Below are 12,633 nucleotides of genomic sequence, written 5' to 3' on the forward strand. Positions count from 1 at the left end.
GTTTAACCGATATTGGTAGCAAATAGTCCACAGTGTGTCAGATATGAAATTACTTATATTGAATATAATATTTTATTACTACGCTGTCTGTATTTGCAGTGTTTTGTTTTTTTTTGTTTTGTTTTGATTGCTTGCAATAGAGCGTCAGTAAGGTGTTGACAGTATTGAAAGTAACAGGAAGCAGATGAAGTGTATGGGTAAAAGGCCAAGAGCTGAGAGTCAGATTTGGGGAGCAGGATGATGAAGAGATGAAAAATGCAACTGGGGGCGTGTTTATGCACTGCCTTGTAATCCACAGGATCTTGTAGTTATTATTGTAGCATTCTAACTTTTATGTGAAGCTGGTGGGCTGCAAAAGCAGGGGGCAATGTGGGAGTGTCAGCTAATTGTAGTTAATCGCTTGGCAGCTGCATTTTGCACCAACTGTAATCGATTTAGAACATCTTAACGCAGCCATGTGTAGAGGGAATTACGATAGTCTGGCAAAGGGAAAATGAAATTCCGAATTATTAATTTGAAACCTGTAGAAGGCAAGATACATCTGACTTTGCAGATATTTGGTACCAGAAGAAAACGGGACTGGACAAGCTTGTCTTGGAGATCAAAAGTCATAATGATGATACAAAGGTTCTTTGGTATTATTTGAATGAAGTGGACCAATAAATGAACCAACAGCAAACACTAAGGGCGTATTCACACCAGGAAGGTCCGTTAGTTCACTTGCTTTGGTCCGGACCAATTTTTTTTTTCTTTTTTTTTTTTTAGTGCGGTTCGCTTTCACACTGTGATTAATTGCAACCGGACCAGAATTTATAAACAAAAACACATGTGCTAAGGTCGTTCAGCCATTGGCTGGTAAACGTATAGGCGGGGTAAAGAAGGAAGCCAAATGTCCCACGTAAATAGGCTACAATGGAGACTTTGCGTACTGTAGGTCTACTTGTTATTATGCTAGCAATATGGTTTATAAACTGAGCGCTGGAATCCCCTCTCTCTCATTTGTTTACTAAAAATCTTATATACTTCTGCATTTTTATGTGTTTTCTCCAGCATTTGAGATATCTGGACATCTGCCCAGATATCTAGGAGGCAGCGTGTCTCCTCAGAGCTCGGTTAAGCCACGGCTCATCTCTACCTAACCTACCTGCGTTTGTTTGCTTCACGTGTCTCTCTCTGTTGTGTGTGTCACTGGGCTATCCTACATTTCCCATAACTAGTGCAGTGCCCGTCGGAAGTATGTATTCCTATAGTGGGAGCTGAAGAAGATTTTTCAGTTGTGACCATTGTCGTGACCCATGTCTCCTCCCCACAAAGACACCTGCCCAGTTTCAAATCAGCGTGCCACAGACAGACAGACAGACACAAACTCACCAAATAAGTTAAAAGAAATTCTTGATTTATAGATAGATGATCAAATCACTCATGTTTTGTCTGTAAACTGTAAAATAACGTTGAGTCTCCGTTACCATGGTTACCATCTAGCGTTTGAGCCAGCGCAATAATTTAGAACTGTCATCAGGCAACTGGAAATATTAGAGCGGAGAAAACCTATTTTACCGATATATTTTACATTTCTTATCCAAACAACGTCAAACTTAGCAGTGCACATCTTCGTGCCCGTAGCGAGACACCTGCCCAGTTTCAAATCAATCGGGCCAACGGTTCGCGACATATGCGTGCCACAGACAGACAGACACACAGACGCTTCTTGATAGATGCGCGAAAACTACGGGAGCTCGTCAAATCCAAAAAGGTAGATTTTTGCAACTTGGGTCGGATCGAGGTCGGGCTGCTTTCACACCATAAAGGAACCGCACCAGGGTTCGGTAGGAACCGCTCCGAGACCACCTCCTCAGCTGGGTCTCGGTCCGCTTGTTTGGTCCGCACCAGAGTTCGAGTGATTGTATTCACACCAGTCAAAAAGGTCCGAACCAAGCAAGGAAACGAACTTGAGTTCGTTTTAATCGAACTAAACAAGGCAGGTGTGAATACACCCTAAATTAACAGGTGCATCTAAAAGAAATTCACTTTTATCAGGGTTTAGGTGAAGGAAATTAAGATACAGTCTTAGTGGCAACTAAGCGCACATAAAGACAGAAACACTGATCTATGTCTCATCTGACCCAGAATGAGACTAATGAGAATTATTCCAAGAACAAACACCTGAAAGACTCCACATGGCAAAAGAGCTGAAGAGGACACATGATTATTGAAGTATCTATTATTCAGATAGGTGTGAAAGCAGTCTAAGGCTGCAGCAAAGTGCCTTCCCATTTATACAACCTGTCACATAAAATGGTTTGATTGATCGTATCAACAAAACAGTTAAATCAATTCGCATAAGAATATTCGTCTTTGTCAGTATGCATGAAAATTGAACTCTTAGTTATACAGTCTCAGTTCTGTTGGATAAAAATGTTGTTTTGGAGCTTGATCTATAACTCTAACTGGTTTGAGACTGTTTTGTTTTTGGAGGTTTGCTTTGTAAAGAATTGGATGAACTCCAATTTAAAATAGTACGCAGGAAAGTAGTTCCCTTCAGCTCAACAGTTTTTCCCGCCTGCAGCATTACTGTCTTGGTTCTGGAGCAGTTTGCCATGTCATGTGTTGATATGAGTTTTGAATCAAGCTTGTTCCATTGTCCATAGGGGGTCCTGTTTTAAAGCATTATGATGAGCTATATTTATTCAGTACTGATTAAGAGAAATGGAGAGAGTGAGGTCAGTGTAAATAAAGAGAATACATGACAGGTAAGTGGAAGGATGACGGATTGAGAAGAATGAGTCAGGGAGAGACAAAGAGACGGAGGGAGGGTGAGTAACATGGAGGGATTATCAGCGACTCTGTGCAGGGATTAGGGAGGAATGCTGAGGTCTGACACACCAGAACGTGATCTCTCTCTGGCTTAGTGCTACTTTTCTTTCCTCCACTTCCTCTAGCCGCTTCCACAGGTATACACCAGCTACCAGTCCATATTAGTTCACTCCTGTCACATCACACACCTGCCTCTGATTCTCTCATACACACTCTAAAACACATGCCTAACAGCTTAATTCACCAAGCACACACATTGAGGTGTTCAGTGGGTGGTACAGTTGGAACACAATTCAGTTTCTATGGATTTTCCACCCTGGATGCTGCTGCAGAACAAATCCATCCTTTTTTTTCTCACTGACTGGGGAACATGAACGCTGTATTCTTGCCAGATCAAGTGGTTGTACCATATAACTCTGTCGAGACTCACGCGCATTAACACACCGCCACACCAGCCAAGCATGCTGTTTGTTAAGTGAAATATGTGATAGCTCCGGTAAAGTGAATCGTGTAGCTTCAACAAATGCCTTATCGACCGCCTCCTCTGACTCTTTCTCCATCTGTCCTACAGATCTGAGTTGGACTTGGACTATGACAGCTATCACGAGGACTACTATGACAGGTAGTGTGAGGAAACTATGCATGGCAGCTCACACACCTTATTGCTTGTCTGTCTGTCACAGGAGGTTAAAGGAAGAGGCGATAGTGGATTCTCCATCCTGACTCTCTCAAATAGACTCTGGTCACCGTGTCTGTCTGTCACACAGCTGTCAGTCATTCTGACTTTGCTGACAATGCAGCCTGCTACTACTCAAAAGCCAGGAGCAGACACACACCTGCAGACAAAACAATGTGCGACCATATACTTTAAAATATCTTCATCCACAAATACAGACAATTGTACACATAAATGCCCCCCAAATTGTGGATATGTTTGGTTTTATTTTAGAATTTGGTGAGAATCTATTTTATGAGTAAGAGTTCACCTCAGTCAGGGAAACATAATTTGCTTTAAACTGCATCCATCCAAGGTGAAGCAATCTTGCTGAATATTCTTTTCTTGTGCTGTATGGCACAGATCTGATACATACATTTGTTATCAATTTCAAAACTTCAATAACAAGTTTTATGTTCCGGTGTTAGAAACTCATATTTGGAACAAAATGGAGCGCTAAAAAACCCTAAACTCCAACCCTAACAAAAGTGAATTTATAGACCACGTGGTGTTTTAAGTACAAATCTGTGACAATATCACTATTGTGTCTGGCCATTTTCACTCCAGTGCTCTCTCTTACATTTGCGGCTCCTGCCAGCTCGCTGCTGACAAGCGTACTCTCAAGTTCAGTGCTGCCTCTTAAGATCACTGAAATTGAGTATATTGTTTGGGACTTATCATGAACTCTTGGCTCAGCTCTTGGTTTCCGGCGTGCGCTTTTACTGTAAGTGCAGCGGTTAGGCAGACGAGGTAGTTAGCAGAGCTCCACTCTGAACGGCTCTGTATTACTGGTCATCCACTGAAATTGTTGTGGGACTTTCCTGCCTCCCCGGGCCTCACTCATAAACACTCCACTCAGCACATCTGAATAAAAGGAGTTTGTCACATTGCGCCCACACATGCAGAATATAAACCTCATACTATTGCTTTTCTCGCACATATCGATGCTCAGTTGCTCTGAGTATTAACTGCCACCTTTTCTTTGTTTTATTTTTTCATTCGGTTTTCCTTGCTCTGCATTTTTCTGTCTTTGCTCAGGGGGAAACACTCACCGCTGATTTTCAATTTGTTTTTAACACACTGCGTGATTATTCTCCATGCTGCTGGCTAGCACTGCTGACAGCTGTGTATGTGTGTTTGCAACTGACAATGTCTGTGCGCATATTTATGTGTGCATGGCCTCCGGGTGTGAGCAGTGTAGGGACTCTGTATGTGTGGGTGCGCGCACGTGCATCTTTTCATATCGGTGTTTGTTGTTTGTGCACATCAATATGAGAAAAAGAGAGAAAATGACTGTTTTTGTCCGCCGTCCTCTTGTGCAAACACGAAAGTAAAGTGTCTTTCAACACACAGATAACAGCTCGAGCTGACAAAGCTGCTTTCTGTGTGGGGTCTAATCCGCAGAGACAAACACTCTCTCACACACACTCACACACTTTTCTGTAATCCTCACCTGACTCCCTCATTGTCTGAGCTTCCATTCTCTGAGATGACACTTCAAAGCCGGTGTAGCAACACATTGTCTATGTGCCCCTGCAAACTGCTCTGAAAGACTTTAAACTCCTTTAAGTCTTTGGTCTCTGTGTCTCCACACACGGACAATGCTCAAAGCCTCTAATCTCATACACTTATGGTGGCCTAATACACTTCATCCTTATGTGACATTGTGATGTGTTTGTGTGTGCCCCGTGGATGTGCTAAGAACACAGTCTGTGCAGAAATCTCTGTATCAAGTAGGGGGGCTTCACAGTGTAAAACAGTATAGAAAACTTCAGGAAGCCAGACTGTGTCTGTCTGACTGACTGGCTAACAGCTCAATCTGTAAATCTACATTACCATCCAACTCCAAGCCCTTGCAGCTGACAGCTTGTCTCCCTGTTGTTGGCTTGTTATATGCATACAGCAGAGGAGCTTTTCTCTCTCCTGGCTTTGCAGAAACCGTTCAGGCTGTGCTCAGATTGTTCTTGATCCAGAAATATCTTAACTGTGACAAGATCAAGTTGCGTTGCTGTTGCACGGAATTGTAATGTGTACTGTATTATTTTTTATTTGTGGTCAGTAATTCTTCCTTGAATTTTAAGTTTTAAGGCTGTGGAAGTGAGTCTATTGATCATTAAGGGATGTTACATACACAAAGGAACAGAAAGTAGACATAGATTTTGATTTTCCTGCCTCTCACACACTTCTTGAGCATTTGACCAGTGACGATTGGTTGGTTTTGATATCATAGCCAGGTTTCACCTGGTCACTGGGTCAGTGAGTGTTGAGGCCATTCGCTTTTTCAATCACAACATCATTTCTGTTTTTGCTGAAATGCACACGCACCAACACACAGTGTCGTTTCTGTAACCACTATAGAGGTTGACTGTGATACACCCCCTGTCACCAGCACTACTAGCCTGGCGGGGCGCTATTGATTGGCCCTGACAGAACCAATTACGTTCAGTGACAGATAGAGACATGGAGCTGTCCACCGGGAGGAGGCTAGAGAGAAAGTGAGATGGTTTCACTCTCTCTTGTTCTTGATAGATAGAAAATAAAACACAAAAGGATATAGAATAAAATATATATTTATCTATCAAAAGCATAAACAGCTGCTTTGCTTCGTATCTTTAAATTTTTGCTTTTCTAACTTGTTTTATCCCTTCAGAAACATGTTTCAGTTAGTTGCTTATGGGAGTGACATTTTTGATACTAATGTCAAAATCAGATCTTGTTTTAATAGATGCTAATACTGATTTTTTTTCTTAAAATAAAAGAACAACACGACTACTAACCTGACCGTTCCGTGTTTGATTTTCAAATACTGTTGTTGATGTTCCAATTTGAGTCTAGTCCTAGTTGCCCTGAGTCAATATCCAAGTGAAGGTTAAAGTGGCCTTTTGAGTATGAAACATTTAGCACTTGTTGGTTGGAGCAGGAGCTTTGAAAGCTTTGCTTAGAGACTGTGGACAGCTTTTAAAATTTTCACAGAAAAATAATCCTTTGTGCTGTCCATCTACCTGCTCAGTCATTTTGACCATCTACTTTTGAAGTTGTCTTTCATTATGACTACTCACAGACTGCACTCACAGAGAACTTTCGCACAAAGAGCAGAAGCATGACAATCTGCACAGATATGGTAAAGATTAATTATTCTTGAAACTCTATCTGCTTCATTTGCAGGGTGTATGACTACCAGCGTGTGCCAGCATCCCTCTCTCCTCTACCCCTGGGACCCAGTCTGGCCAAGCGATCCCGTTCCTCCTCTTACTCCTCTGGGCACAGACGTAGTCGAGACAGAACCCATTCCAAAAGCTCCAGAGCTCACTCCACTAATTCAACCACAGCCAAGTGTGAGTAATATGAAAGAGTTGCAACTGAGATGTGATTGCACTTCAGCTGCTCAAAATGGTTTTTATAAAAATTGCATGTCTCTTGACTGTCGTTCTGACTCTCAAAGAAAGGTATATTTAGAAGGTGCAGGTTTTCATATTTTCTCTAAAGCTCTGCAATGTTCAACCTCTCTGCAGTTAAACTTAAATGCTTCATATAGTAACATAATTCCCCCACTAAAAAGGGGCCAGACCGTATCAGTGTATTCTGCCCAGAACTGCATGACATCTAAATCTATGCTTCAGTTGCAAATCTAGCAACTCGAGTCCAAACAATTCTCCCAGTAAAATTTTGTTGGTTGGGTAACCTTGGGTTGGCCTTCAGGCATGGGTGGGCTCACAATAATAACTAATAATTCATGTGTTCAGAGGCAAAGGAAAAGTCTACAACAGGGACAGTCACTGACTGCTAGCCAAGCACCAGAGTTGAATGTGAGGAAAAAAAAAAAAATCTTTCTTTCTCCCTTTGGCTGGGCTTCCTCCAATTTCTTTAACGGATAAACCACCACTGAAAAAGACCCTAAAAACTGAATTCTAAGAACTGTGATTGCCCTAAATATCTGTGTTGCAGACACACAAACAAAGATGTGCATTCATCAACAGTTGCTGTGTAAACTAAGGAGTCTGACAAGTCCCAGCTTCTGACCAAGCAGCACATGTAACCCATTGTAAAACTACTACCACACTTTTTTTTACACCTTCTTTGTAACGCAGTAGAAATGATAATCGGAAATAACAAAACACTTCAGATTTTGTTACGTTTGAAGCTCTTTTCCCTCTCCTAGTCTTTATGCTAAACAGAGCAAATTGACTGCTGGACGTAGCTTCTTCAGTTTTACTACTTTTGCACCGTATGTATCAGTGCTGAACTAATTGTCGCCATTTGTATTGTTCCAGTGTTTTCACCCATTTCACCACATTGGCTGGAGAATATTTAAAACTCTCCCTAAAGATTTTTCAGGTTGTGTTATTTCCTAATGTGACTTACATTTTCTCTCTCCTTACCCCTGCAGTGGGGATGGAGGAGTTGCAGGTGATTAAAAAGGAGCTGACTCTGATAAAGACACAGATCGATGGGCTGCTTGACAGTCTTGACAGGATGGACACACAGAGGAGTGACCACAAAGGTGAGACGCTCATTCAGAAACACAGTGGAAGCAGATGGATGAGAGATTGAATGATAGATAATCTATTCGCGCATCAAAATCATTTTAAGTCAGACTCCAGCTATATGCCGCTTTCAGATTTCTGCTTGATTAACTCCTCCAGTCACAACCCCAATCAAATGATTCAGGATCTGTGCCACAGGGGAGACTGGGGGTTGGGAATATACTGCATGCATGGAGGCACTCCCGTTTCACCTGACAAATCAATTATTTTCCTCCTGTCAGGATTTTTAAGTTGAATTTGGGGTGATATCAGCTAGAATGGGGTGGGGGGATGGATTTATTGTTGTGAGCATATTATGGAAGATGCTGAACAAACAATGTGGTCGAAGTAACTGACTGATGAGGCTTCAGAAAACACACAAATATTCAGGGACTGAACGGCAGATCACCACAGCTCATAGAGGAAAGTGGTGCTGCTGCCCTCATGTGGACATTTGACTGTTACTGTACCCGCCTACACGGGCAACAGCCCAGGAAATGAACAGAGTGGAGCTTTATTATCCTCCCTAAGGAAACTGCTTTAACTGCAGCTTTAATTAAACTGATCATAAACTGATACACAGTTTCCTCCACTCATTTGGTGCAGTTCACCCTCCTCTGGGTTCCAAATCCACAGTAACTGCTGCATTAAGATGTCTTGGACTAAAGACACGTTGAACCTTGTAGTCACTGTCATAACATCAAGAGTGTATGTACATATATAAAGTGTGTTTAAAAGAAATTATGTCATGGCAAACCTGCAGTTTAGCAGCTGTGGATGTACAACTGCAGATAACTAGGTGTGCATGTGAGTGCCCTGCAATCCACTTTGAATGACCTTGGGCGATTGATAGCTCTCATCTTCATATTAATTTATCTCCGGCTCTACTTCATTCCCCTGTCCCTCACTATCTAGCCCTGCTGTCTCTCACCTCCCTCTCACTATCTCCACATCTGTCCTTCATCTTGTCACTCCCACTCTCTTTTTCTGTCCGTCATCCAGCTCAAAGTCAGCGAAATGTCTTTGACGCAGACAAAACTGAGCATTTTCTCCACAACACCGTCCAAAGCAGGGCCTTAAGCTAACATGAATCTCTAATCTCCATGCGTGCATCTGTTTATGTCTGTGATCTAGGGTCTCCCCTGAGAGAGGACAGTCCAGCTGGCTCGCCGTACGCCGCGTCAGCCAGCAGCCCAGAGCAATCCCTCTCCTCCCTCTCCCCTCCCAGTTCCCGCCATCGAATCCACAGGGAGAGCCCTGGCCTGAGGGAACCTGATGATGACCACCACACGGTAAATGCACCTTTTCTGGAATGACCACAAGGTGCATCAGCAATTCTTCGTTGTCCTTAAAACGTACACTAATTTCCATTGATATTATTGAGACTCATAACTGAACCTATGTGCCAGTGAAAAAAATCAAATGTCTGTGTTGACATTTTTATGCAAAATCACAAGCTGCCTAAGTAACTGTCCCATCACCCAGTTACTTGACGTACAGACGGCAGTTGCAGCCAACACAACAGACTAACTCATGAACTTACACCTGTGTTATTAAGTGGTGTGATATTTTTTTTTACGTCTGAGAGGGTTACAAGGGAATATGTTGATCTCCGAACAAACCAGCGGTCATAGTTCTAGCGTTATAAACTGTAATCAGCTTTATTTGCCATGTATATACTGTATGTACACACATACAAGGAATTTGCTCTTAGATTCTTTAACCCATCAAACTGAGCACACTTGGAGCAGTGGGCGGCACTTTGGAGGATTTTCAAATGCTTGCTCAGGGCACCTCAGACACATAGTAGAACAAAACACTGACCTCACAGTCCTAAAGCTTCTTCTTTAACCACTGCGTTTACAAACTGACAGAGGACTGACAAAGTTACACAGACAACACTGTTTGAATCAAGTGACTTTCAAACACATTATCACTCACCGCTCTAGCTGTTGACAAAAAGAGCAATGCACAGATTTTCAAGAATTTCACCTTTATTTCCTTAATTCTTTTTATTATTTTAGCACTCACTTTAGCAAAACAGACACGACGATCACATGTTTCCATCGTGTGAGGTGCTTGGACACAAGACTCCACTACTGTGAAATCAGGTTATATTTGCGTAATGAAATATTACTGAGTCATCCTGAGCTGGCAGTTAATGAAGTGCCTCTTTGTTTTTCTCTCGCTGTCTGTCTTACCTGTCTGTCACAGATGAGCAACCACAGCTCTGACCCTGAGGAGGAAATATAAGGGATATGAGGAATGAGGAAACGTAGAAGAACGTGGATGAAGTGCCAAACATGGAGGAAGAGAACATAAACCACCAAGCTCGCACCCACATCAGAAGCTCCACGTAGGGTGTACATATCAGATAGCGCAATACATTGAAATGAATTGAAGCATCTTCTTTTCCATGACCCAGAAACACAGACACAGTCGGCTTGCACTCAGCACACCAAGTACACATGCACATTTAACTGACAAGAATTGGCTAGGCTGGCCTGAGAGTTTGAATGATCCTATCTAGATAGTAATTATAAAGGACAGCTGGAAGCACAGAAGTGATGTTAACCTACCTACTTGAAATTAACCTCTTCTGCAGTGTGAGTAGATTTGCATGGACACCAGTATTTCAGAATTACTGAGGTATTCATTGGTATTAAGTGAGAGAATACAATTCACTGTTTAAGCATTTTCTAACCAGCTTACCAGCTAAATTTATCTCGTAAGACTTTTCTGCTGAACACAGGCATCAAAGTATACACACAATGCTAATTTGCATTTTATATAGCGGCGATCAGAGTGTTTCTGCCGTCTCAACGTTTTCTCTAAAGAAAGGAACAACAGAATAATATAACATAAAAGGAAAATCAAAGCGTTTAGTCTTCTCTTTTAAAATCTTGTTCTGAAACCACTTTTACTTAGATAATGCACAAACAACATGGAACCGGAAATATTAATGAAGCATGGGCTGTTAGGAACTAACTAACAGTTATTTTGTTACACTTTTTCTCTATTGTGTAGCTCTAGGATATCAAAATGAAGCTGGATAATCCTTCAGGAGATGAAGTGTCTGTTTTCTGTTTGTATCAGTATTATCATTATGCTACTTCAGAGAGTGAAAAGCTCAGAACGACATGTTATACCCTGTCACACCTTTCAGAACCACAAGTACTTTCTCTGCTTTAAGTGTATTAGAGAAATCCTCTTCCGCTATGTATTTGGCACTTTAAGATGTGCAAAGGCCCAGGTCAGTGTGTAATATTGTGTATTATTGTATACTTTACTGTAATTGTTTAGCTGTCTGATTTTAACCTTGCTTTAGGACTTCTCATGTGTTTTTTTAAAAAAAGACAATAATAATGTTATTATACTTCCTATGGTGTTACATGTTTTTGTTTGCATTCTTAAGATAAGCCAAGTGGAAATACTCATTGTCACAGTAGTAAAAGTATTTTCATATTGAGTACAAATGCAGTTTGTGGTGTAGTGTTTTTATTCTGAACATCTCCCTGATTGCTTAGAGTCCGCTAGAATGGGCTGCTGTATCATGAAATTGCATGTTCCAGTTCACGACACTTCCCTTCGTCAGAGGGTTTAACCAAAGGTCAGTCTGAGCCTTGGGAGACTGGGACAGTAACAGCTTTCAGGGTAACTGTATGTGATCCCATGATACATGAGCTGGAAACAGGCTCAAGCTGCAGCATTTTCCACCCAAAGAAAGAAGCCCATGCCGCAGTGAAGAGAAATGTAAACTACAGTGTCGTAATTCAGCAACATGGCTGCTATGCAGTATAGAAACAGGTAGGAAGACACACATTTACCTCAGACCACTGTTAAGAGTTAAGTATAATCTTTCCAGTCTCTCCTTAGCTGATCATGGTATACTACTGATTCACTACACTGGAAGAAAGTCTGAAAAAAGCCATATATAAACCTGCAACGTCTCTAACACCAGCTGTCTGTCTGGAATGAGAGATGAAAGGGACTGTTTTACAGAGCTGAGTCCAAACAGACATAAAATGTCATATACCAAATTTTAGTTATTTAGTTTAAGCCATGGTACATTCTCATTTAATAAATCAAGTTCAGAGACAGCAGGCTAATCTCCCGGGGCAGGTTATATCCAGTCCTAAAAATTCTTATAATTCTTTCTCATAATAAGATCAGAGATTCACATTAGGCCCATTGTTGGACTGAGATGAAATATCAGCATGTGGTGAGTACTGGAGTTTAATGAGTGAGAATCAGGAAAAGAAAACGCTCAACACTCACCATTATTAAATTTCATACAGAGCCATGCTGTCAACAGTTAGCTCCAAAAGATATTATGCTAAACACTCAGATATGAATTCCATTGGAACAGAGGGCTCGTTGTTTACACTGGGGTCCAGTAAGAGTACACGTCAGTGAATGAACTGGTGAAATTCAAGAAGGACGTTTTACTGTAAGTTGAATACCGATGTTTCATTAACCCTGGCGTAAACCATACTTATGCCAGAAAAATAAAAAAAGACTTTTAATACCATTTGATCTGCATAGACCTCGGCCCCAGAGCAACCCACTCCAACCATCCAC

General features: G+C 41.5%; 1 protein-coding gene across 1 annotated transcript in view; it reads left to right on the forward strand.

Moving 5' to 3' along the window:
* The window catches only part of LOC311509358 (heterogeneous nuclear ribonucleoprotein C-like 1), a 39,863-nt gene extending 27,810 nt beyond the window's left edge, over positions 1–12,053 (forward strand). The window contains exons 3-7 of the mRNA XM_084574530.1: positions 3,386–3,436; positions 6,695–6,864; positions 7,917–8,030; positions 9,187–9,344; positions 10,267–12,053. Of these exons, the coding sequence (XP_084430656.1) occupies positions 3,386–3,436; positions 6,695–6,864; positions 7,917–8,030; positions 9,187–9,344; positions 10,267–10,305 (532 nt within the window). The 3' untranslated portion in view covers positions 10,306–12,053. The remainder of the gene's footprint in view (positions 1–3,385; positions 3,437–6,694; positions 6,865–7,916; positions 8,031–9,186; positions 9,345–10,266) is intronic.
* The last annotated feature ends 580 nt before the right edge of the window (positions 12,054–12,633 follow it).

Source organism: Chelon labrosus (assembly GCF_963514085.1).
Source record: "Chelon labrosus genome assembly, chromosome: 3".
NCBI classification, from domain to species: Eukaryota; Metazoa; Chordata; class Actinopteri; order Mugiliformes; family Mugilidae; genus Chelon; species Chelon labrosus.